We start from the raw sequence: 26,664 nt of genomic DNA on the forward strand, positions 1-26,664 counted from the left end.
GTTACACTTCTGACTGATCTAGTGGCTAGGTGACAGGCCCTCAGTCCCACATTCCAATCACTGGTTAAAGGTACACAGTATTAGGACAGAAGGTAAACAGGACAGGACTGTCACCTCACAAACTGAAAGGGCACGGGTGTTCAGCTGCCTGGAGTTCTCACACCCCAGCTTTTGATTCTCAACATTTCATCACCAAAAATGTGTATGGGCTCTATTTATTTTTATGTAAATAAATTAAGATTAATTTTGTTTGGAGAATTTCACAACACACATAAGATAATTAAAGACAGGCTGGACATCATAGACCCACGACCAAAAGTCACTTCAGAGAATGCTATGAACCAGAAATCTAAAACTCAAGAAATCCAAGTGGCTCTGAGGCAGAGCCACCCCCAGCTGGGAAAACAAGCATCCCCACCCCCCACCACTTCACCCTCAGGTCCCACTGACAAACCTGGAGCTGAACCAGAAAGACTGCTCCCTGCAGGAAAGTGCTCAGCACAGAGCTCTCCCTGGTGAGCTCAAGGCTCAGGCCCCCTCGGGGTGGAAGACTCACCTCCACGCTGGTGGGGCAGCACTCCACAGCTCGGCTGAGCATGATTCTAGCGTCTTCTGGCTCTTCCAGCTCCACAGCCGCCTTCCACAAGCGAACTGAGTTTGGAACATGCTCAAGGGCTGGGAAAGGTCGAACAAGAAACCAGGTCACAGAAAAAGGGAAGCAAAAGCAGGACACTGTCACAGAGCATGCAGCTGCCAGCACAGCCAGATGGTCTCTGCCCTGGGGACAGGCCGGGACTTCACATGGGTCCCTTGGGTCTAGACAGACACCAGAGAGACCAGTACAGATGCCCTGAATCAGCAAGCAAGGTGGCAGAGAGGGCTGTGCATCATCTCACGCCTGTTAACACTTTAAGATCAGCATCAGAAGATGAGGCACCTGCCACCCAGGAAGGGCCAGCCTTGCAGGCCACGTGTGAACCGTGGGGAAAAAACATGCCCAAAACTCTGGGGTCCACGCCTGCCCAGGTCGGCAGAGTAAGGGTCCTGCCTGCACCCCAGGGGATACGAGAGCGAAGGAACCATGTGCTGCACCCCCGGGTGCAGTGGGGAAGGGGTTGGCCAGCAGGAGAGGCCAAGATATCCTGCAGTCCAGAAACTTCCAAATCTCTGTTTAACAAGCACAGCCCTTCCTTCAGATACAATTTACCAAAAAGGCCAAAACACTAGACAGCTGAACACAAAGCTCCACAGCAAGGCACTGGGGAGGACGAGGCAAGGCCTCTGGCAGCTCCTGGCAGGAGTGATGGTGACTAATAGCTGATGAAGGCAGGAAGCCAGAACAGCACCTAAAGAAACTCTTTCTAGAAAACACATGGGCCAAGCTCGTGGGAAACAAGACACTAGATTGATTCCACGATGCAGCATCAGTGGACCCACAGCCTCTCATGTTCCTCCTCCAGTGGAAGCAGCTCCCCTTCCTTACAGGCCTATAAACGGGGCACCCCTTCTTTTCCCCGCTGCAGGCCCTGCAAACGGGTGCTCCTTTCCCACAGCCAAACCAGATGGCAGTGGCTCCAGGTAGCCACACAGCCCTCTGGCTCCTGAGCAGGAAGCAGTACATACCCAGATGCTCTAGACAACTGGACTGGAGGAGGGGAGATACCCCAGGACCCCCAGGGCCTACCCCAAGTCAGTTTCAAAGGTTCCCAAGGTCCAGGGCTCATAGGGACCTCCCCACTATGACAAAAAGCAACCTGCCACTCCAGAACCACCTGCCGTGGAAGACAACGCCCCAGGCTGGGGCCCAGGCCTCTGCAAGGATCACAGCGCCACCACAGCCTGCAAAAGAGGTGCGGCCAAGGGCTCACCCCCTGGGCTTCCAAGGCCTGACCACACCAGTCACTCAGTCCAGCACTGGCTAGTGCCAGATGAGGGACCCTCTCAGGAGGCCACATGTGGTGACAGAGATGCTTCTCACTCTGCCAGGACCCAGGGGCCAGGAGGGCTTCTGACAGGCAAGCAGCCCCGGGTTAACATGTTACCGTGCCTGGGGGAGCCTGGTCCCTGTCCCCAAACATTTGAACTCGACCATCCAGAGGTCTTGTCCCAAGGGACAATGTCTCCACCAAGATTTGTGGCCATGGTTCTCATGCAATGGAGGCTGAGGCTGACCCAGCTCTCCGGCCTCCAGGTATTGCTGGACCAGCCTAGCTGGCAACATGAGCCCTGACCCCTATGGTGAGACCAAGCTGCCACCATGTATGGGAGGGGAGACTGCAACCACAGCCCCGAGCACCCTGAGGCCTGGCAGTGCTGTCTCACTTCCCGGAGTGACAGTCACCAGGAAGCAGCCCAAGAAAGCAAGACTACCAAGGGGATGGCCCCTCAGCAGTGATATCAGAGAAAGAGACCTCCCACCTCGCCTGCCCCCTTTGCAAGGTCACACTGCATTCCAGTGGACTGGGGGTCATTAATTTCACCCAGTGATGGGCATAACACCCAGGGCTGTCCCCACTTCTCAGGAAAGACTGGGAACTCCTCCACTGACACTTTATCAATAGCCCACAGGATTGGAACTAAAGCAGACCACCTCTGAGGAGTCCAGCTCTCACCGGGGTACTGCCCAGAGACTAGCCACCATGCTGGGTCAAGGTCATCACCAGAAGCTGTGGCCTGCCAGAGAGGAAGGGCCAGCCTGGGCAGGAGTGGAGCAGTCTAAACTAGAGAGCCTGCAGGCCCAGCAAGGGAAACGTGCTGCCGCCCCTGTGCTCGCCTGCAAGCTAAGAGTCCATGGTCTGGGGACAAAGCCACTTCACACTCCAGGCCTGCATGACCAGTACAGAAACACGGAGCTGACACCTTCATCGTGAGTGCAGCCCAAGGGAAGCTGCAGCTGGGCCCATGTGTCCTCACGTATGACAACACACAGTTCGAGGTCAAGTACCTGCCCCATGCCCCTCAGTCACCTAAGGTCTCAGGCCTCAGAGCAGCACATGAAGCTCCAATTCTCCCAACACAGGACCAGGACACCAGCTGCACTAGCTGAAACCCAGAGCTCACGCAGACACAGAGGGCCAGCACATAGTCCGCCCCAGTCACTGATGGAAGAACACGTCAGATGCTTCCCACAGAAGCGTCAGGGTTCCCTGGAGCTAAAGCAGGCATCTCCAGCTGTGCCCCCAGCACCTGGAGAAAGAGCACTGTTTGTGGAAACACTCTGATGATGGGTCAAGTCAGGACCAGGCCTGCAGAGCAGGGCAGAGGCCAGCTGAGGGTTCCATGCTCTCCCCACTTTGGGGAAGCCTGAGGGAAAGGAGAACAGGGGGGCCCACTGCCCTTGAGATCTCAGACAGCCTGGAAACCAATCCCTCGACACCCCCTGGCCCCCTTCCAGGCCTAGTTCCCTCTCCAAATCTGAAGCCAACTGGAAGTGAACCCAGGTAATCTGGGAGTGAACAGGGAGTGGCCACAAAGCCATCCTGACCATCCATCACACTGTGGCAGGGGAAATTCAGGAGAGCATTCCTAAACAAATAGTGCTAATTATCCAGAGTTTACTGTGTTTGTCATTAGAGAACTATTTTGCTGGCTAAAAAGGGATGAGCTGATTTTTATAAACCAAGACAGGTGCTAACTTTCCACCCCAGCCTCATTTTAAGTGCAACAGGGCTGCAATCAAGAAACCAGACCCAAGAGAGGACAACACACTGGAATGTACACATACTCACACACGTTCAGGGTCACACACAAGGTGGCCACCACCTGGCCCCTATCAAACACAGAGTAAAACATCAGAAGCTGCAGTCCACAACCCGAGCATCTCCAATGGCTCATGCAAACACACACTTCAGAGCACCCACTACAAGCTACCCTCAATTCCATAAAATACACCTATTTTACCCATGTTACAGTTCAGGGGGAGCCAGCCACCAGCACAGGCTTACTCCAGGTCAGGCCTCCGACCAACAGGTGCTGAATCTGGAATGAGCGTCACCAGCAGCACCTCCCCACAGCTCCAGTCAAGGAGCAACACTGTTCTTTGCTCACTTCTGCAATAACGAAAGACAAACTACCCACAGAAGCTCTGTCTTGGTGGTGATTCCCAGGTGGACTCAGTTTCCCTGATGTGCAAACCGTTCAGTGACATGAGCCAATGGCACATAAGCCAACACACTGCCCTGCAGGAGCTTCACAAGATGGGAAGGAGCTAATTAATGTGCTTCTGTGGTGCAACCACCCAGGCAGTAAAGACTCAGAACCAAGTGGCACCTCCTGCCTGCTGCGGGTAAGAGACAGGACAGCCAGCAATCATGAAGTTGCTTCAAGCAGCTCCCTCATTCGGCACAGCGGGCCCACAGTGTGGCCCACCGGGGACACAGAGCAACTGCCCCCACGCAAGGTCATGTAGTAGGAAGAGGCAGGTGTGAGGTCCCAACCCAAGCACCGCAACCAGAAGTTTCCCTGAAGACTGTCCAAGGGCAGGACCAACAAAGCCCAAAATAAAGCCTGAAAAACATCTACCACTCTCGAACCCTGCCAGTAGAGCCTGAGCAGAGCAGTGGTGAGGCAGCTCCCTTGGCTAGCACCGGGGCAGGGAGGCGGCACCCCTTCACCTTCGGGGATGCAGCCCGGCAGCACCACTCCTGCCAGGCCCCTAAGGGAAGCTCACCTTTACGAAGAACCCGCTTTTTGGCACGGATGTCTGTCTCCAGCTCTGCTGCTCTGATGTAAATCCTAACGGACTGTGGGAGGTGACGGACAGCTTGGGCCACCACGGCCTTGGCTGTGTCCCCAGGCTGCAACCTCGCTGCCTCCAGCCACACATCCTCACTCTGTGGGACAGAAGAACAGGTTGGTGAGGTATGTCAGGCTGGCCAGGTGGTAGGCACCCCTGAAGGGCACACACGAGTCTCAGAAACAGGAGGGGCTGGGTTTATCAGACCCATAGGCACGCCTGCCCCAGACACCCCCTGAAACCCCCACACGTGGGAATGTGGCTACAGTACATCTGTACATGGGAAAGACACATCACCACACTGTGAGGAGAGGACAGCCAGCCCTCTGGGGAAGAAGTCACCCCATGGACAAGGTGGGGACACACAGGCAGGCAGGCGGTCATGCATCTGCTGGGGAATTTCGGATCAATGCTCATGTCTGGGGGAAGAATTCACAGGACGCCTCCCACTGTCAGGGTGCCCCAGCCTTCACAGTCAGCCTGTAGTTCTGAGGGTCTCAGGACTTTCTAGAGCTGATCATCACACCCACTAAGGGTGAGGCCCACTTTCAGGTTCTGACATCAGGAAGGGGGAAGGGCTGACTAGTCTTGCTCTCTATCATTAAAGTTATCTGTTGAACAAGTGGCAGTCAAGTTTTCACTCCAAGTGAAAATAAGCAGGAAAAGCCCTTTCCTGCTTTTCCCCCCTCCTCCCCACTCCCTGGAGCTTTGAAACCAAAAGGGGGCAAAGAATCCCCTCTAAGTTCACCTCACTTCCACAGCCTCTGGCGCAGCCTAGCTGCCAAGGCCCCTCAAGGATGTGGTGCAACCTCAGGGAGGGTCCCTACCTTGGGGCACATCTCTGTCCCTTTCATGATGAGGTTCCGAGCCACTTGCAGCTTGCCAGTGACTTCTTCCAGGCGGGCTGATGCGATCCAGGCTGGCGGGTGGTGAGGGTTTGTTTCCCGAACAGACTTGAGGAGCAATCTTGCCTTCTTGATGTCACTGTGCAGGCAAGAAAGCACAGGATCAGACTGCCATGTGCTGCGTATGGGCCTGGCCAGAGGAGGCACCCCCATGGACACAACATCCAACTGTCACATCAGATGTCCCTGGTGACAGAACCAGTGAGAACTTGGTCGGCACCCTCCCAAGCCTACTGCACCTCCATGCACATAGGCACTGAGCACCAGAACTAGGTCAGAAGCATGGGAGACAATTAGCTAACTGCTCACTAGTTTGGCATACACATAGATTTTGAATGTTACCTGTAACAAATTTAACATCCACATACTTTGAATGGAAAATCAATCAATTCCACTGTTTCTCAGAATAGTCACATTTTGGCTGCATATTTTTCAAATAAAATCCAATAAGTTCCCAGGAACCTGAGCCTACCCAGCCACCAGCCCTCCGGTGTACTCACTTGATGTCCCCTCCGTGGGTCGGAATCATGGAATTCAAATCCGTCAGATAGCCTTTGGGGTCGACCACAGTCTGCCCACTCACCGAGTCAGACACCTGCAAGACAGGCCGAGCCCAGTTGGTTGGACAGAGCCAGGAATGCCTGGAACGAAGTCCTTGGAGGGTCCCTAAACCCCTTCCCATAATCCCAACTATCAGTGGACACAGAAACTTTTAAAGAAAGAAAACTGACTCAAACAATAGTTTGTAACAATAATGAGCAAATTTCACCTATACAGAACAAAAACTTACATTAAAAAAAGGAAACCATAAAGTCCTAGGGGGAAAACCCAACTGAACATAAGGCCAACCAAGAATGAGTGAAACCCAGAAGTCAGAGTTCTTTACATTTTCACACAGCAATTCACTGCAGTATTCTCTTGAGTTGTGAGTCACAAGAGACTTTCCTGGTGGTCCAGTGGCTAAGACTCCACACTCCCAATGCAGGGGCCCGGGTTCAATCCCTGGTCAGACAGTTAGATCCCACAGGCTGCAACTAAGACCTGGCACAGCCAAAAAATTAATTAATTAATTGTTTTTAAAAGCTGTGAGTCTTAAAGTTGCCATGACAACCATACACACACACACACACACACACACACACAAAAGCCTGGGTAAAAAATTATCAAAATTGCAGCAAGACAAGAAAAGGATGAAAGGAAAAGTCATACAAAAGAAGAAATAAAACTCCCTTTGTTTGCAGGTAACTTAAGCAATGAGAAGGAAAAAATCAAACTCCCTCCATTTGCAGGTAACGGATTATCTCCATAGAATATCCGAAAGAATCAACAAAAACCTCCCAGAATTAACAGGTAGTCACAGCAGGGCTGCAGAACACAAGGTTAACACCTATCTCTATCCCACACACCAGCAGGGAACACTCAGAATCTAAAAGTAGAAACACAACAATACTTAGAGGAGTACCCAAAACTGTGAAATACAATGTACCCTTACCACAGGTTTGAACTACATGGGTCCACTTATAATTGGATTCTCCTCCTCAGCATGTACCAGAGTGCTATGCAATTTGTAGCCAGCTGAACCCACTGCCGTGGGACCACCCATATGGACAGTCCTTGAGTGAACACAGGCCAACGCCCCTAAACCCCACAAAGTTCAGGGTCAATCGTACCTAGAAAATTAATCTAATAAATACACACAAGATCTATAAGAAGAAAACTACAAAATCTTAATGAATGAAATCAAACACTAAATCAATGGAGAGAGTTTTCGTGCTTACGTCAGAAAACTTAGTGCGGTCACACAATGTCAGTTCTTCCCACCTTGATCTGGAGATTCAACATGTCCCCAGTCAAAATCCCCGCAAGTTAGCTGCAATACTGACAAGCTGATTCTAAAGTTTATATGGGGAGAAGGTAAGAGATCCAGAGCAGCCAACGCAACACAAAAGCAGAAGAACAAACTTGGAGAATACAGCCCAACTTAGAGACGTATGACGAGAGTGTAGTCATGGGGAGAAAAAGACAAACTGGTCAACAGAACAGAGAACCCAGAAATAGTTCCACACAAGTTCAGCCAACTAATGTCCGACAGAGGAGCAAAAGCAACACAATGTAGAAAGAATCTTTGTTGACAAATGGCATGAAACAAGTGGACACCCACATGCAAAACACGAACTGAAGGGCTGCCCTTGTGGCTCAATGGTAAAGAACCCCAATGCAGAAGACCTGGGTTTGATCCCAGATCCGGGAAGATTCCACATGCTTCCACTAAGCCTGTGCACCACAACTACTGAGCCTGTGCTCTAGAGCCCAGGAGCTGCAACTACTGAGCCAATGTGTCACAGCTACTGAAGCTTGAGCATCCTAAAGCCTGTGCTTGACAAGAGAAGCCACTTCAACGAGAAACCTGTACACCGCAACTACAGGAAAAGCCTGAGCAGCAACGACGACAGAGCACAGCCAAAAGGTAACTAATTAAAAAACAAAATGTAAATTGAGACACAGATTTTTATACTCTTTACAAAAGTTAACTCAAAAGGAATCACAGAATTTCCTTGGTGGTCCTGACTCTGGTTAAGTGGTTAAGACTCTGCACTTCCAATGCAGGGGACACAAGTTTGATCCCTGGTCAGGGGACTAAGACCTGATATGCCATGTGAGGCAGCCAAAAAATTTTTTTTAATTTAATTTAAAAATAAATTAAAAATTAGTATGCTATATGCAGTTTAAGTTTTAAAAAAAGGAGTGGGAATTACAGACTTAAACAAGACGCAGAACTATAAAACTCGTAGACAATAACATAGGAGAAAACTGACATGACCTGAGGTTTGGCAATGACCTTTTTAGATACCACATAAAAGGCACAATTCATGACGGGAAGAACTGATAAGCTGGACTTCATCAGAATTAAAATTTTCTTTCTGTGAAAGACACTGTCAAGAGAAGGAAAACAGGCCACAGCCAGGAGAAAACATTTAGAGGAGACAGATCGGATAAAGAATTGTTATCGAAAACACAAAGAAAACTCTTAAAACTCAACAGAACAAACCACCCAGGGAACTCCCTGGCAGTCCAGTGGTCAGGTCTTAGTGCTTTCACTGTCAAAGGCCCAGGTTCAATCCCTGGAGGGGGAAATAAGATCCTGCAAGCCACACAGCACAGCCAAAAAATCAAGTTCTTAAAAAAAATGGGCCAATGACTTGAACAGACATCTCTCCAAAAAAGAGATACAAATGACCAACAAGCACATGAGAAGATGTTCAAAGATGTTCAACATCATGAATCAGGGAAATGCCAGTGAAAACCACAATAAGCTACCACCTCACACCCATGAGGACAGCTACTAGGAAAATGTCAGAAAATAACCAGTGTTGTCAAGGATGCAGAGAAACTGGAGCCCTTGCACAGTGGTGGCCTGCTGGAAAATGGTATGGAGGTTCTTCAAAGAAGTAAACCGAGAATTAACACATGATCCAGAAATCCCACTTCTGAGTTCATACTGAAAGGAAGTAAAAACAGAGACCTGAACAGGTACACCAAGGCTCACAGCAGCAACTGTCACAATTGCCAAATGGTAGAAGTGTCATGACAGATGAAGAGTAAACAAAATGTGGTTTATACATACATACAACGGAGTACCATTAAGCTTTTTTTTTTAGTATTTATTTTTTATTTATTTACTTGGCTGCACCAGGTCTTAGTTGTGGCACCCGGGATCCTCAGTCTTCATTATGGCAGGCAGGATCTTTAATTGTGGCATGTGGTATCTAGTTGCCTAACTACGGATGGAACCTGGGCCCCCTGCATTGACAGCTCAGAGTCTTAGCCACTGGACCACCAAGGCAGTCCCTCACTCAGCTTTAAAAAGGAAGAAAATCCTGATACCTGCTACAACATGCATGAGCCTCGAGGACATAAATGAAGCTAAGTGAAATAAACCAATCACTAACAGTCAATCACTGTATGAACCTATTCACGAGGTTCCAGAGTAATCAATTCAGACAGAACACAGGATGTGGGCCAGGGGATGGGGAGTGAGAGGCTCAGTTTGGGAAGACGAGAAAGTTCTGAGATGATGGTGGTGATGGGGCACAATATGGATGTACTTCATGCCCCTGACCTATATACTTAAAATTGGTTAAAACTGGAACCTCCCTGGTGGTACAGTGGATAAGAATCTGCCTGATGAGATGGGTTTGACCCCTGGTCCAGGAAGATTCCACATGCCGTGGAGCAACTAAGCCTGTGCGCCACAACTACTGAAGCCTGTACACCTGAACCTGTGCTTTGCAACAAGAGAAGCCACTGCAATGACGCCTGAGCACCACAATGAAGAGTAGTCCCCGTTTGCTGCAACTAGAGAAGGCCCACGCACAGCAACCAAGACCCAACACAACCAAAAACAACTAAAAAAAGTTTCAACAATTGAAACTATAAATTTTTATTTTAAAAAAATATTTTAGCACAAAAAAATTACAATAAAGCCTTCTTTAAAAAAAATACCCATATTTTACACACGACAATAAACAACAAACTAGATCCATGGAACATAAATGACACTCATTTTCACCATGTACAAGTATGCAGAGTAAGTGGAGGCTCTTGAGGGGACAGGCTTTGCCCCTCAGACAGGCAAAGACAGAGGTCAGCTCCCCCATGTTGCTGAGTACAAGATATCCTGACTTTGAGAGACACTTTGGCACCTAAGTGGAAATACGCCAACCTAACAATGCCACTTTAAAAATATTATTTTTAAAACGTTTAAAAAACGTTCACCTAAATCTGCAAAGACAGAAGCACGAGGAGCTCATCAAAACATAGTCTGTGATCACAAAAATGTAGAAACCACCCAAAGGATCTATCAATCAAAGACTAAACCATGATACTCATAGTGAACTACTTTCCAGTCTATAAACACATATTTAGCAATACAAAAATGTGCAATTTTTTGGATCAGTAAGCTGTTTTTCTCCTATAAAATATTTGCTCTTTATAAAAACTCAAGTATAGCAAAAGCTCAATTTAAATTTAAAAATTTCACACTGCATCAACAGGAATGGTTGAGTAGTTCACTCTGCTGTTTTTACGTTTCTCATATGTGTGAATCTTTTCTGTAAAAACGTTAAACACAAAGTGTTCCCAGCGGTGTGGGTGTGCAGATCCATCTGTGCGGATTCACTCTCTTCAACACAGACACTACTCTGGGTCTGGCTTTCATAAGGATGACAACTCCTTCCTCATTTGCAGATTCTTTTGACTTTATGGTGCTTTCTGTCATGCAAAAGTTTTTAATCTGTACACAGTTAAATTTGAAAGCATTGTCCTTCACTGTTTCTGACAAGAATGTCATAAGGTGAAAGGGTCTTTATCCAGCCAAGGTTTTCTGGAGCCAGGAACCAAGCACACACCCCATAAGGACACAATAACTCACTCAGGTGTGGGAGGGACACACACGTTTAATTTTCACATAAAGAGGGAAGAGCATTAAGTGACATCAACACTAAGCACGTGGCTTGTCGTGAGTGCATGTCTGGGCTGCTCCTCAGGCAGCCCCGTTACCTGCCACAGACCCCAGGCCCTGAGAGAGCAGGAGAACCACACCAGGCGGCAAACCTTTGCTGCTGGCGCCGAGTGCAACACACCTGTACCCACCCCAGAGGACCAGCCTGGGGCAGAATCCTACCACTCTGTGTAACTGGACACATCACAGGTCTGTTTAACACAACAAAGCACTTCAAAAGGTGAACTTTTCACAAATGTATATAAATTTAATGAGCAAAAACAAAATTATTTAATATAATCCATAGGAAAATAACTCTCACCTGGCTCAGCCTCATGTCCATCAGAGTGTTCCTGGCTTGGCCAATCTTCCTCATGTCCAGCTCACCTGTGCCAGGTGTCATCAACCCAGGTGTCATCCCACCTGGGTATGGGGTGTTCAGTCCGCCTGGATAGGGTGTGTTCAGGCCTCCAAATTGCTGGGGGAGCAAGGACAAAGGCTGGCCTGCATTTTCATGCATTTCATTCTCATCTCTCCAAAGTCTTTCCACTGGAGCCTAACATCTGAACTGTCAGACGGACTCCAGCCCCTGCCCCTCCCACCCACTGCTCCCACCACTGGTCTGTGTGACCACACAGAAGGAGCCCTGTCCACTGTTTCTGTGGAGGCTCACAGTTTGCCGGGGATCCACTGAAGTGTGGTTCTCTCCAGTCTGTAAATGTTTGGCGAAGAAACTGTCGGGAACTGGGGTCAGCTTCTCATAGCGGGGATTCCGCTGGCGTTTGTTTCTGGCATCGCCAACCTCAGGGATGCTTAGCCACTCTTCTTCTGTGACTTCTGCCAGTTTCCTCTGGAAACACCATGCCCCCCAAAACATTAATTCTCTGGCAGAATTTCACAGGCACCAGAAAAACTACCTTCTCCCTGACCCCTATCACCCAAACACAATGCCTGAAGGAAGGGCTCTGAAGCAGACATATTTCTCTACTTCACTTAGAAAAATCAACCTGTTGGATCTGCTCTGCTTCACTCAGATGTAAGTTGTTCTGTCAAAGCCCAGAGGGCAGGCTCAGAAAACCTGACATCTAAATGACACTGCTACAAAGTTACAAGAAAATCAGCCCTCTGTCCCACCTGCTCTGGTGAGGAGCTTTCTGCATGCAGGGCCCTTCTCCCACCCTCTGAACAAAACACAGAGCAGAGCTTCATCACTGAGCCCCACAGGCTCTGTTCTCTGCTGGAAAAGGCATGAGGAATAGCAGGTCACTCGTCTGCTCACTTTGAGATCTGAGAACTGCTGCTGAATTTTGGGACGCTCCATGCGATATTTCTCAATTTCTTCTTTTTCCCTTTGCTCCCTAGAAATAAAATACGTGTACACATTAGAAATCCTGAATGTCCATTCTGAAACAAGTCACTTTATTATCCTTCCTAATTAAATCACCAACAAGAGTAATTTCACACACTAAGCAGCTAAATCAAATCTATTTTAAGGCAACAATGGACTCATGCACAAATAACTCAATTTGCTACCTGATAAAAACTAAACAGTTGTCTTATTACAATAAACACTTGCATTTGACACAAGTATGTGCTGTGCTTAGTTGCTCAGTCATGTCCGACTCTTTGTGACCCCATGGGCTGTAGCCCGCCAGCCTCCTTTGTCCATGGGGATTCTCCAGGCAAGAATACTGGAGTGGGTTGCCATGCCCTTCTTCATGACACAAGTATATTTACTGCTTTAAAATTCCATAAAATCTCAAAGGTAGGACCATCTTACAATACTTATCTCAGGAGGAAAGATGAACCACAGCCCTAGCTGCCCATCCAAATGGGTTCCTGGTGGCTCAGCCCAGGCTGATGTGAACACAGAGAGCAGTGGGCAACGATGACAAAGAGTCAACCAAGTGAGCTAAACCAGAGGGACGCCAGTCCAATGGTAATGACTTCACAACACTGAGATTCACGCTTTCCTCCGTAAGGTTAGATAGGAATCTGAACATACACTGACGAATGATGTGCTTGGAAAAGACAAAAACCTCTCTGTGGACCAGAGACAGTCCATCATCACAGCTCATGGTTTTCTGGCCAATGACATTCCATGTGATTTGAATCAAACCTTGGGTTCCAACTTCTAATCCACCAGAAACACTGACAGGGCAACAAAAGGCACCCTAAGGAAGTGGGCAGTCATTCAGTAAAGGGGTGGGGTGGGGTGTGTGTGCCTAGGGGATGTGCCCAAGAAGCGGTTCTGACTATCCTGATTGGGAAAGGCAGTACGATGATAACCAGCTACCAGGTTAACAAAGGTGGACCACTCAGTGCCAGGACAAACTGACCTGAAAGGACCCAGCAAAGCCCACCTGCAGAAGCAGGCCAAGCAAATGCGCAAACTGAACAGTGCAGGCTACGTGGCCTAAACTTACTTAATACAACCTTCTGAATGTATACATGTCACTCAGGTTTTCTTAAATGAATTCCAGAAGATTGCAATCAAGTCTTTAACACACAAAACCACTTAATTACAAGACATATAAACTCAGGCACATTAAAGAATGTGCTTTTAAAAAAACTCCCTTGGTGCTCACTTCAGCAGCACATACAATAAAACTGGAACAATAGAGAGAAGACTAGCATGGCCCCTGCATAAGGACGGGGCTTCCCAGGGGGTGCAGTAGTCAGGAATCTGCCTGCCGACGCAGGAGACACAAGAGACCCGAGTTTGATCCCTGGGTTGAGAAGATCCCCTGGAATAGGAATTGGCAACTCACTCTAGTATTCTTGCCTGGGAAATTCCTGGACAGAGGAGCCTGGCAAGCTACAGTCCATGGGATCGCAAAGAGTCAGACACCACTGAGCACACACGTATGCATTCATGCATGTGCTATGATGACACGCAAATTCGCGAAGTGTTCCATATTTTTGTATTGTTGTATGGCAGAAACCAACACAACATTGTAAAGCAATTTTCCTCCAATTAAAATATAAATTTTAAAAATAATGATACTCTTGATTAAAAAAAACTTCTCTGAAAAACAGAAGTTCACACCTCTAATAAGATCTTCAAAAAATTAAAATTCTACATATGAGAAGTAAGAGAACTCTATGTTTAATGAGCAGTAGAAAAAAAAAAGTAAACAAAATGTTACCTGTCACCTTCCAGGCTTATGAATAAACATTACCCTTTTACCTAAACTTAAACCTGCCTGTTCTAATATTCCACAGTGAGAATGCATTCTTTATGTAGTAAAAAATATAAAAAATTTATAAAGCAATAAAACTTATTTTAATAAGCAATAAAAGTTATTATAGTCCTGTGTTTACTTCGCATAAATTTCCCCAGTAAAGGACAAGGAACCAGAAAGCTACCACTGAGGTAACAAGGACAGACATGCCAGCCCAAGATCAGTGTTACACACCCAACTGAGCTACCAGAGGGAAAACACGAGGGCCCTGTGTGGGGCAGGGAGAGGGTGGGTCTTACCTAAGCCCGCCTGAGCCTCTTGCCCTCCAGCTCACTGCAGTCTGTTCCTACTAGCCCAGCCTAACAACGACATGAGCAACAAGACTCTCCAGACACAGCTGCCTGCCCAGGATTTTGATGGTCATTTGCTATCTTTAGTGAATCTCCAAATTACTTAATATACACTCATCAATATCACTATACCCATTTCAAAGATGGTAAACCCAATGCACAGTCAGAACAATCCGCCCAAGTCTGTGGATTTCCAGAAAGTGAAACAAGGAGTTCCTAAACTCTCCCTCTAGTCCGTAGGCCCTGAGGCTACTGGGAAACAGTCACAGACCGAGCTACAGGCAACCTCAAAGCTGAGCAGACAGACGTCTTATTCTTGCAACTTTTCCCGAAGTCTGAAATAAATCAAAATTTTATTCGGACTTCTGCAGCAGTCCAGTGGTTAGGACTCCACACTTCCACTGCAGGGGTCACAGATTCAATCCTATTGGGGAACGAAGATCCCACATGCTACACAGTGAGCCTAAAAACAAACACATTTTCTCCCCCAAGTAAGATAAACACAGAGTGAAGAGTGATAATCTGTCTTACCTTCTCTCTTTCCTTCTTTCATCCATCCTTTTATCCAGGGCTGCATAGATAGCATCTGCTTCCTCATCATCTTTTTCATAGGGCCCACTTGAGAAGAGACTCCCAGCATAGCCATTAAACTGAGAACCAAACAACATTCTTAGAGGAGCAGCTTCTCCTCCAATACAACCCCCACTGGCAGCAACAGAACACATCTAGCTGCAAAATACTAGCTCAACAACTGTTTTTCAAGTAGTTAAACCCAAATTGAAGGATAACAAAATAACTGCCCTTCAAAATTGTCAAGGGCATGCAAGAGAGAGTATCTACACCAATCAGAAGAGACTAAGGAGACACAAGATGCAGGGTGGGATCCTGGATCGGGTCCTAGGCAGGAGTTAAGACACAGGTGGAAAAACCAGGGGAACTGAAGTAAGATCTATAGGTTAATAGTGCTCTGCCGATGTTAATTTCCTGGTTTCAATAATAGTTCTAGGGTGCATAGAAAACTAAATTCAATATCCTGGGATAAACCATAATGGAAAAGAATATAAAAAAGAATGTATATAAGTGTATAACTGAATCACTTTGCTATACAGCAGAAATACAGTATTGTAAATCAGCTATACCTTAAAATAAAAATGAAAATAAAAATACGTAAAAACTTAAAAAAATAAAAATAGGACTTTCCCTGGTGGTCCAGTGGTTTCCAATGCACCCCCAAGCAGAGGGTGCTGGTTCAGTCCCTGGTTGGGGAACTAAGATCACACATGCCGTGCTGCACGACCAAGAATAAATAAGTACATTTTAAAAAAACACAATAATAGTACTGCTGCTGCTGCTGCTGCTAAATCGCTTCAGTCGTCTCCGACTCTGTGCGACCCCATAGACGGCAGCCCACCAGGCTCCCCGGTCCCTGGGATTCTCCAGGCAAGAACATTGGAGTGGGTTGCCATTTCCTTCTCCAATGCATGAAAGTGAAAAGTAAAAGTGAAGTCGCTCAGTCCAACTCTAAGCGAGATGAGGAGAAACTGTGAAGGATATGCAGGAAGTCTCCATACTATTTTTGAAATATCTCTATAACTTTAAAATTATTTCAAAATTAAATTTTTATTTTTTTAATTCAAAATTAAAATTTTAAAAACCTTTTCCTCTGAGGAAAAATACCATCTGTTGTAATATATCTATAGAAAACCTCATAGACCAAACAAGAATTAACTAGAAAGATGAGAACTAACGCAAATGAAGACAAACATTACCAGCAATTCCACTTATAATTCCCCTCATAAGGGCTTTCCTGGTGGCTCAGTGGTGAAGAAATCCACCTGCCAATGCAGGTGACATGGGTTTAATCCCTGATCCAGGAAGATTCCACGGGTCTCAGAGCAAGCAGCCCATGCACAACTCTTCAGCCTGTGCTGGAGAGCCTGGGAACTGCAACAACTGAAGCCACCACATGAGAAGCCTTCCCACTGCAACTGGAGAGTAGCCTCTGCTTGCCACAACTAAAGAAAGTTCGTGCAGCAATGAAGACCCAGCACAGCCCCCAAAAAAGAATAAGAAAAATTAGTTTAAGAAAAAAAATTTTCATCTTTAAAGACCAGCCAAGATACAACGTCAGTGTGACAGTTCTAATATTAGCAAGTGCATCTCTTCTGAAGCAACCACAAAAGGGCACATTTCGTTTTATTTGTCCTGCTCCCCCTCACACTCTGTACACGCTGTCCCCTAACCTTGAGTAGCTGAAACAGTCAATATACCCATTACTCCAAGCCCCTCATCAAATGCCCACAGCACAGTGTCCCACACAAGTCACCTCATCATAATTGGTGTCATTAAGATCCTCATCATCGTCATCTGCAGCCTGGCTCTTCTTCATCTGGTCCCCAACAGTCCTCTTGCCTGGGGGCGCATGGCGGTCATCCACAGGATCGTTGGCATCCCGAGCAGGCCCGATGTCTGAGCGGGTGGTGAAACCAGTGGCGCTGCAGGAAACCCCAAGGCGCCCATTTATCCTGTGCCAAGACGCTTAACAGCTGTCACCTAATGACACCTTTTTCTAACTCCTCTGGGAAATCTTCAAAGAGCCCGGAGACAGTGAACTCCATACAGCTTTGCTCTCACACACCGCCTGTCTGCCCTCTTCAGGAGAAAAACCTAAGGAGTTTCCGAGATTCGTCTGGGCACCAGACCTCCCTGCTTCTAGGTCCCAGCCTCCCATTTCCAACAGCCTGCCAATCAGCCCTCTCTCCCAATCCACCAGGTCCTCAATCCAATGTGGCCCAGTCAGAGTTCCTCCTCTGTGCCCACCCTACAGCTGCTCAGAGTTGATTCAGTCAATGGTGACAGTGCTCCCCCAGGCACAACAGCATCAACTTTGCTTCCTTCTCCCTCTCATCTCATTAGAAAACACCCTGATGCTGGGAAAAATTGAAGGCAGGAGGAGAAGGGGATGATAAGAGGATGAGATGATTGGATGGCATCACTGACTCAATGGACACGAGTTTGAGCAAGCTCTGGGAGATGGTGAAGGACAGGGAAGACTGGCGTGCTGCAGTCCACAGAGTGGCAAAGAGTCGGACACGACTGAGCAACTGAACAACAACCCTCCCATCTGTCTCCAAATTCTACAGGCTCTACCGCCAAAATCCCTCCTCCCATCCTGGCTACCCCCACATGTAGCTCTCCTTCTGCTTCAAAGCAGCTCTGAGCACAGTATACTGAGGCATCTGCCTCACTTATGCCTACAGGGGCTCTGGTCCCTCTGCTCCTGCAGTTCCACCCACACAGATTCCTTGTAATTCCCTCTTCTTCCGCCACACTTCATCTTCTTTCTCAACTGCCCAACACAATGGGTCAGTTTCTTCTTTGACCTTGCCACAACTGTACACCCTTACATCCTCCTTCTAAACTTGGCTCAGATGTTGGTGGCTGGTTGCTTTCTCTTTATGTACTTATTTACACAAATACCTCATCTCTCCTGTTAAACTGCAAGTCCACTGTGCGCCCCAGATTCTAACGTGCATAACGCTGGACATAATACTCGCAAAAGAGAAACCCAATAGTCTTCTGGACCAAATGAGTAACAAACAAATAGGATGATGATCGCTCATTTATTCAACAATATACGGTAGGCACCTGACCTGGGGGACGCAGTCCCAAGACTCACCAATGCCACCCCTACCCTCAGGGAGTAGAGACTCTGAAGAAGCAGCAATATGACCAGCAGCACCTCAGAGGTGAATGAGGTACCACGGGGAGCGGCCAAACAGAGGACTCCAGCCCGGCTCGTGGGGAGAAAATCTGTCACGCTCAAGACAGGGCTGGGAAGTCCGAATGGCCTAGGGGTTAAAGTAGCCATGGCGCTCCGACTACATGACGGGGACTCGCGACCTCACCACTGCAGACTGGCAAGACGGTGCTACCACCCACTCTGGGGACTGAAATCGGGCTCAGAGCCGGCGCACCAACTCCAACCGTCCCGCCACCTCGGGCCAGACAACCTCCCTCGGGTCTGCCCTGATCCAACGCGCTGTTCTTCCCACAAGGATCAGACTGACTCCAGACCATCCCTGCTCTCGTCCTCCCAGTCGCCGTCGGCGAGCGCCCCGACCCAGGCCCCTTCCCTCAGCGCGCGGCCCTCTCCAGGCCTCACCCTCGGCCCAGCCCCGGCACGTAGCCGAGAGGGGCGGGCATGCCCAAGAACGGCTTCTTCTTCTTGTTCATGGCGCCGGTGACACCAAAGGCCAAGAATGTGAAAGACCCTGGCCGCAGCCAGAAGCGAAACACCACAGAATCTTTAAGTTCCGCCGCAGGAAGCAATTGCCACCTGCGTCACCCTTGCCCCGGAAGCAGAACGCCGTACGACGCAGCCCCGCCTACCGTGGCTTCCCCGGGCGGAAGTTCACGAAACAAGACTTCCGGCAGCTTCGGCTAAGGGGCGGAGACGCAGAGCGCGTGCGCGGGAACTCCGGTTCCTGGCCCCGCGGGCGAACCTCGTTTTGCTGGGCTAACCCTGTGAGACCTCCGAACTGAGCAGGGGCGGCCCTGCTTACAGCCTGTTCTCGATGCATTTCTGAGACCTTCCTGTACTATCAGGATCTCTTCTTGTACTAGCAGGGTCCTCTTCTTCCCTGAGCCACACACTTTGCCCTTCAGAATCGTCCTGGCGCTGGGTCAGGGCCTAACACACCTGAACGAGCTGCACACCTAGGCCGTTGTGTAGAGCTTGGTGGGTTGTATGTGTGGCGATCGCTGTGCCCCCATGTGCAGTCTACTGCCCTGGCTCTCAACGCTCAGATTTCTGGGCCCAATTCGGGCCCTTCCCACACCCCAACTATACCCTGAACATCCCCGTGACTCCGGAGAGGGTCAGAACCCAGACCCTAAAGAGTTAATTGATGAAAATAAATGCAGCAGAACAAGCCAGTATGTGGGCATGGGTGGTCACAACATGTGGGTGGATTCCTTGTGTGTTCGTAGGCACAGATGCAAGTCAGACCATCTGTACTCATTTGAGGTGGACATGCAGAACTGTCCTGCATACATGTCTGAGTGTCCATGTGCACCTTTGCTGAGATGGCTGTGGAACATTCTCTGGCCCCCACATATACCTGGGGAGAGCCATCAGGTTGTTGGCAGAGCAGGCAAAAAGCTGGTCACGAGTCTAGCCTTCTACTGGAGGAGGCAGCTGCTAGCCCAACCTAGCACTTCTCACTGGAGTTCCGAAGCAAGCACAATGCATCTGCCTGCTGCAGCCTCCTCGGGAGTTTCTCTCTCCTGTCTGTCCCCAGCCAACCCCTTTTTGACACCACGTCCTGGGCACTGAGTCAGATTCCAGAGTAACAGAAGGCAGGGAAGAGACCCTGATGTCCTACTGAAGTTCACAGTGTGGTGCGGGCTGAGACGGTCAAACTGGCTTCTCTGGGGAAACAAGTGCCCATTCCAAGGGAGACCTCCGTAGAGGTCTGCAGAATGCATGAATAAAGGAATGGGTAAGTAAACTGACATAGAATGGAAGGGAGGGGTGGGTCTGGCCATTGACCGTAGCCCCAGAGGGCAGAGGGTCCCAGGAGAAAGTAGAACCCTTTCCCCTTTCGGTCCCTGCCTCAGGTGCTCCTGCGGACGCCTGGACGCCATGCAGCTGCACAGAGTCACTCGTTCTTGGAGTCATGCCCAGGTGCGCACGGCCGCCCCTTGCCCTGGCAGCCGCCCTCCGCGCTTGCAGATCCGCGCGCCGCCGACACCCCTCGGAGCTCCCGGAGCGCGCCCGGCTCTCAGGGCTCGGCGGCAGGTGCCTCGCCGCGCAGACTCGCTGGGCGCGGGGACCGGCTCAGGCGCGGGGCCGGCTGGGGCGGGGCGGCGGCGCGCGTTCCCCGCCGGCCACAAGGGCCGCCCTGCGCCCGGCGAGGGGCGTGTGCACCCGCGGGGGACTCGCGGGCCCCATGTTCACGGAGCTGAGAACCAAGCCGAGCCCCCCGCGAGGCCGTGCCGGGGCTGTGCGCGCCGGCTTCGGGGAGCGTCGGGATGTGGATGGTGAGCGGGGCTGGATCGGGGCGCGGGGCTATCGCTGTCTGCGGGCTCTGAGGACCAGAAGGACAGGGGCGGGTCCTGGCGTACTCTGAACGGCCCCCGCGGTCGGAACAGGAGGCGCGTCCCGGCCGAACCGGGTCCCCAACGTCTTTGTCCCGCGCTGAGTCGAGGGCGGGGGTTGCGGGGGCGGCGGTCAGGGCTTGGGGGTCTGCGCGCCCTGCCTTGGCGGAGGTAACCCCCCGGGGCTCCTGTCCCCACGCTAGCACCGCTCTGCGGTCACCTTTTTCTTCGCGCGGAGTAAATCTCTCTCGGCCCCTGCAGTGGGGCCCAGAGGGGGCCAATGCCATGGACGGCTCGGGAGCCCCCGCCCCATTTCCTCCTGGAATTCTGACACTGGGGCTGGAAGGGAGGGACTGACCGACCGACGGATGACGGACGGAGAGCCCTCCCGCGGCGTGGGGAGGAAATGGGCGGGGCCTGGCTGGCCCAAGACAGGTGCAGCGCGGGCAGGGACTTCCAACTGGTTATCCCGCCCAGAGGCCACACCAGGCGAAGCCCTGAGACCCGAGCGCCCATCCCCTCAGGATGCTGGCTTAGAATGAGTCTCCTTCCTCCCTACTAGAACCCACCTAGGCTAGCCAGCGGCCACACTGGCCACACCCTCTGTCTGACCCTAGACCTCAAATTTAGAGTTACCGGTGGCCATCCAGTTCCAGAAAGTTGCAGGAATGGGAAGGAAAGAGTGGGAGAAGAATGTGGGTTTCCCTCAGTATTGAAACCTTCTGGGCACATCACCGAAGCCCAACCCTCAGTGGGGTGAGGAGCCGTGTCTGTCATAAGGAGTGTTTCTCACCCCGTCCTGCTGACAGGGTGGGTGGAGGACCCCGGCCTGGGATCCCCATCCTGCCTGCTGAGTCAAGGCCTGGATGCTGGAAAATGGGGCAGGCTGGGCCCTGCTTTCTGTCTGTCCCCAGGGTGCTGTTGACTTGTGGATACCATACATCCATCCACTCAGTCATTCACAATGTTTTGGACACTTCCTGTGTCCAAAGACCTGTGCAAGGCTTTGGGAGGGGCTCTGCCCTCCCCTGACTTGTGTCAGCAACCAGCACAGAAATGACCATAAAACTAAAATGTGATGAGTATAATTAAGTTGGTGTGGGAAGAAAAAGCAGGTGTCAGCTAAGGTCCCTGAGCACGTGGCTGCAGCCTGCATGTCTGTGCTGACCAGTGCAGGAGTGCCAGGAGCTGCCCTGGGCTGGGGGCCTGCAGGGGATCAGGGGGCAACAGGAACCTTGTGGGCTTGCCCTGAGTTCAGCTTCTTGTTCATGAGTCACAGCCAGTGAGCACAGCAGGAAGAGGCCGAGCCTCGAAGGAATGCCAGGGAGGGCTGCAGGGACTGGGTGCCTTTGACAATGTGGGCAGGCAGCCCAGCCATAGGGGTCTCACCACCACACAGGGGCTTCCAGGGTGCTCGGGCCAGCGTTTCCTCGCAGGCAAGTCCTGTGTGCACACCGTGGTTGGATGTGGCTATGCCAGTCCAAGGAGGGGTCAGGGCTGACCCTAGCTAGTGCCTCACCTGGCTCTGAGTGTGAAACTCCCGGGCAGGCATGTCTCACTCTAATTAAACAGAATCCAACAAGGGACTTCTCTGGTGGTGCAGTGGCTAAGACTCTGTGCTCCCAATGCAGGGGGCTCAGGTTCAATCCCTGGTTAGGGAATTAGATCCCACATGTTGCAACTAAGTCCCAGCATAGCCAAATTTAAAAAAAAAAAAAATCCATCCAGCTAACCAGAGCACAGACTGTGGGTACTGGTGAACCCATAGCTGGGAAAGTGCTTCTCCCCTTCAGTGGAGGGAAGATGGGCTGAGCGGCGGGAAGCCAGCTCACAGGGAGATGAGCCCCTGTCCCTGACCCCTGTGACCAGGCACCCCTACTCTGCAGCCACTGCCCACTTCAATTTCTGCCGGACCCTCCTGGATCACACGGTGTCGGCCGAGAACATCCCCTGCCCCCTGCCTCGGACACCGGGTACTAGCCTCACGTGGCACGACTCCCGAAGCCAGAGGGCGGCTGGCGGCCGGCCGGTCAAGCTCCTGCAGCAGCCTGGCACCGAGGCCCCCCAGGTACCCACCCACCCACTATACCCACCCACCCACTATACCCACCTCAGTACCTGCCCTGCTCGCCACCTCTCTCCACCAGCCACCCCTCTCCCCACAGGGCCGGCTGTACTCTGACCACTATGGCCTATACCACACGAGTCCATCCCTGGGTGGCCTGACGAGGCCCGTGGTCCTGTGGAGTCAGCAGGACGTCTGCAAGTGGCTCAAGAAGCACTGTCCCCACAACTACCTCGTCTATGTGGAGGCCTTCTCTCAGCACGCCATCACTGGTGCCTGGGGGGGGTGGGGACTAGGGTGTGGCAGGGGCGTGGGGCTCCTCCCCCATCCCCTCTTTCTCGGTTTCTTCCTCTGGGTCGTCGTTTCGCCCAGTCCCTCTGTTTCTGCTGTTACCTGGCTTTGCTCTGCTCAGTCTCCATTCATCCTTACCGTCCCTTCACCTCTCTCCCTCTCTTGCCTTGTCTCTTTGAATCTCCGAGTCTCTGTCTCTGCCCACCCCACCTATGTTTTCCTCTGTCTCTGCCTTTGCTCTTGAAGCCCCGTGGATGGTGACCTGGGCTCCACCCCTCTCCTCTTCCCTCCCTCACAGGCCGGGCGCTGCTGCGGCTGAACGCAGAGAAGCTGCAGCGGATGGGGCTGGCGCAGGAGGCACAGCGGCAGGAGGTGCTGCAGCAGCTGCTGCACCTGCAGGTGCGCGAGGAGGGGCGGAGCCTGCAGCTGCTCAGCCAAGGTCAGTGGGAGGAGCCAAGAGAGCCAACCTGCTCAGACAGGCCTAGGGGTGGGGGACTGGGCCTGGAGGAGCCCTGGAGTGCAGGGTGGGCACACTGACCTCGGGAGGGTGGCCCGGGACCTCAGTAAGGGCCATCCTGCATCCAGGCAAAAGGGACAATGCCAGAGGCCCCCGACTCTCCTTACCCCCATCCACCTCTTAGCTTCCTTCGGAAACATGTCCTAGCTGCTGCCTAGGCTTGAAATCCGGACCCCAGCACTGTGACCGGAGCCCCAGTGAGGAAGAAGCAGAGCTGGCCTTGCAGCCCCTCAGACCCTGCGTGGCCAAGCCTAGCCCAGTGGACAGGTGGGACCAGCATCGCCATCGCCAACCATCTCTGGTTGTGCGCTCCGGGCTTGCCTGGGAGTGGGGTGAGCGGGTAGGCAGGGGCTGCCTACCAGGTGGGGTCCTTCCTACCAGGACCTGAGCCAAGGCCCACCCCCTGGTGCTGCTGGCGGCATGCAGGGCAGCCACCTGGAGCCAGAGCAGATCTGGACATCCCCCCAGACTCCCAGGGAGCCTGTTTATTTATATTCCCTTCACACACGTTGAAGTCCTCCCTCCACTGCCTGCTGAGTCATGCGTCTTCTAGGCACCCTGCCCTCTCCCAGGGCCAGAGGTCTGCCCCCTTGCCCCGTTCACACCCTTCCCCAGCCCTGAGAGGACTGCCTGCACAGGTGGGATGAACTGCCAAGGCTCCCTTTGGTGTGTGCCCCTCCCCTGTTCCCACCTAAAGAGTGGTTATCAACACAGGTCCTGCCGGGCACCATGTCAAGTGCTCTCACTCATTTCTGAAACCCTTACTATGTTCCATCTACTCATGGGGACTGGGACTCACACCCAAGACCTGACAGACACAAGGAGGACCACACTTAGCACCAACACCAGGCTCAGCTATGTCCTGGCCTTAGGTTGTGGGATGGCTCTGTCCTCCCAGGGTCATGGAGACTGCCTTTCAGGCTTAATCATGGGTGGGCATTCCAGGAAACCTGGATCCACACAAGAGCTCTCTTGACAGTAGCACCCCTTGCCCACCCAGGGGAGACCCATGCAACCATTCAGTGGGTCAGAGGGCCCCAGCCAGCATGCAAGCATGAATGGAGACCCATGCAACCATTCAGTGGGTCAGAGGGCCCCAGATTTGGGACTGGTGCAGCCGAGCAGAGGGAGAGCTAGGGTGGTCCCGACAGCCCCCACCTCTTGTTCCTCTGTCCACTCACACCCCAAGGGGACTCTGAAAGCCTCGGGTTAGTTGGTGCTGAGCCATGAGCCCCTAAGCTGTGCCCTGAGCTGCCCTCAGGATGGGAGGTTGGTTGTTGCGGGTCTCACATGGAATTTGAACAACTGGCCTGGTGCCTCCCACCCTGTGCACCCACCATGGGAAGCCCCTCGTCCTTCCCAGCTGCCCTGAATATCCCTAGCCACCTCATACCATCATGACATGACCCTTTCCAGGGATCCTTCCTCTCTCCCCTACTGCCTCCTTGTCTTGCCCCCTCAACCTCACTGTGCTCCTGTCTTGTCTTCCTTGTTTTGCGTTTTTATATTCTGACAAAAGAATCAGAAATAAACTTGGTTCTCAAGTGCCCGGAGTGTGCTGTCTGACTGAGACCATCCAGGCATGTGGGGTGCTGCTCAGAGCCTTGGTAGGGGGCACAAGCCTGGGCCTGGGAGGAGGAGGTGCCCTGAGCACCTGCCTCCAGCTGGGGCCACTAGGGGGCAGTGGTGTCCCACCCTGGCTGAGCACCTGTTTACCCCAACCAAGACCCTGGCTGCCTGTCTGGGCTGCACCCAGACACAGACACAGGTGTGTTAGGTCCCTGGGGCTGCCTTAACAAATGACCACAACAAGGAGGCTTAACAGAAACAAACTTTCTCATTGTACTACAGGCCACAAGTCTGAAATCCTTGGGCAGCACTCCTTCCAGGACTCACAAAAGAACACTTCCTTGTCTCTCTCAGCTTCTAGGCGCTGCCCCATGGGATCCCTGGGCTTATGGACATACCATTCCATCCTGAATTCTGGGGTCCCATCACCTCTGTGTCAAATCTCTCTCCTACAGGGACACTTGTCTTGAGAGGTAGGGCCCATGTGGATAAGCCAGGATGATCTTGTCATCTCAAGATCCTTAACTTAATCACGTCTGCAAACCCCTCATTCCAGATAAGGTCCCACTCATTGGTTCCAGCGACCTGAAATGGCTGTCTTTTTGGGGGGGTCCCCACTTAGCCCCTCACAGAAGGTAATGCCCTGACATAAGAAACACATGGGTCACAGTACATGCCCCCATACGTACCCACACAGCAACCAGGCACACACAAATACTAATAGGCCCCTGCAGCCTGGACACATAGGCACCAACACAGAGACATACAGACACCTGTGTCCAGATGTACAACACAGTGACACAGGGTCCCAGCATCCTGTGACCTCCTAGCACACAGAAACACCAGGCATAGTGCACTCCCCACACAGAATACACACGACGTCACATGTTGCCCTGTGGCCTGGACACACATTCACTAAGACCTGGACAACCTGGGTACTAACATACAACAGGCATCTTTCCCACCTAGCATGGGACACAGACACACCCTGACACCCTGATGTCTTGACACACGTGGTCACATAGACACACCCACACAGAGGGGTTGACATGCCACACATGCAGACTTATACGGGGAAAGTTATAGCCTTGGATGCATCAGGGCATACACAGTGACTACCTCCCCAAATCCTGCAGGTCATGACCCCAGGGTGGGCACAGTGAACTAAGGAGGGATCACCCAGGCTTCTCTGGCTCTGATTTCCAGGCGAAGGACTGACTGACCCCACCCCACAGAGGGCTCTGCCCTGTCTCTGCCCCAGAGTGGACATGCCTTGAGAGAAGCAGCTCCAAAGGGTCCCTGGGAGAACAGGATGCACATCTGCCCAAGAGCTTTGCGCCCTGCCCACAAGTGCAGCCACACCTGCTCCAGTGTGGACAAGCAGAGGAGGCGGAAAGGGCCTCAGGGAAGGGGGAGCTTCTTGTGCCTCCGGTTCCCAACTACTC

General features: G+C 51.3%; 2 protein-coding genes and 1 pseudogene across 2 annotated transcripts in view; 2 read left to right on the forward strand and 1 right to left on the reverse strand.

The window, feature by feature from the left end:
* PRPF6 (pre-mRNA processing factor 6) overlaps positions 1–19,020 on the reverse strand; it is a 35,372-nt gene extending 16,352 nt beyond the window's left edge. Inside the window, exons 1-10 of the mRNA XM_052650419.1 lie at positions 18,841–19,020; positions 17,002–17,170; positions 15,207–15,325; positions 12,420–12,498; positions 11,814–11,990; positions 11,463–11,618; positions 6,141–6,235; positions 5,563–5,719; positions 4,670–4,832; positions 557–675 (exon numbers count right to left, since the gene is read on the reverse strand). Coding sequence (XP_052506379.1) covers positions 557–675; positions 4,670–4,832; positions 5,563–5,719; positions 6,141–6,235; positions 11,463–11,618; positions 11,814–11,990; positions 12,420–12,498; positions 15,207–15,325; positions 17,002–17,170; positions 18,841–18,911 — 1,305 coding nt within the window. The 5' untranslated portion in view covers positions 18,912–19,020. The remainder of the gene's footprint in view (positions 1–556; positions 676–4,669; positions 4,833–5,562; positions 5,720–6,140; positions 6,236–11,462; positions 11,619–11,813; positions 11,991–12,419; positions 12,499–15,206; positions 15,326–17,001; positions 17,171–18,840) is intronic.
* LOC128058976 (uncharacterized) lies at positions 13,721–13,795 on the forward strand (annotated as a pseudogene).
* Positions 19,021–20,629: 1,609 nt separating the features above from the next.
* On the forward strand, positions 20,630–23,797 carry SAMD10 (sterile alpha motif domain containing 10). The gene is made up of 5 exons (XM_052650885.1): positions 20,630–20,720; positions 22,664–22,845; positions 22,943–23,114; positions 23,432–23,572; positions 23,775–23,797. The coding sequence occupies exons 1-5, from the start codon at positions 20,630–20,632 to the stop codon at positions 23,795–23,797; spliced, it is 609 nt and encodes a 202-aa protein (XP_052506845.1).
* The last annotated feature ends 2,867 nt before the right edge of the window (positions 23,798–26,664 follow it).

This window comes from Budorcas taxicolor, chromosome 13 (assembly GCF_023091745.1).
Source record: "Budorcas taxicolor isolate Tak-1 chromosome 13, Takin1.1, whole genome shotgun sequence".
NCBI classification, from domain to species: Eukaryota; Metazoa; Chordata; class Mammalia; order Artiodactyla; family Bovidae; genus Budorcas; species Budorcas taxicolor.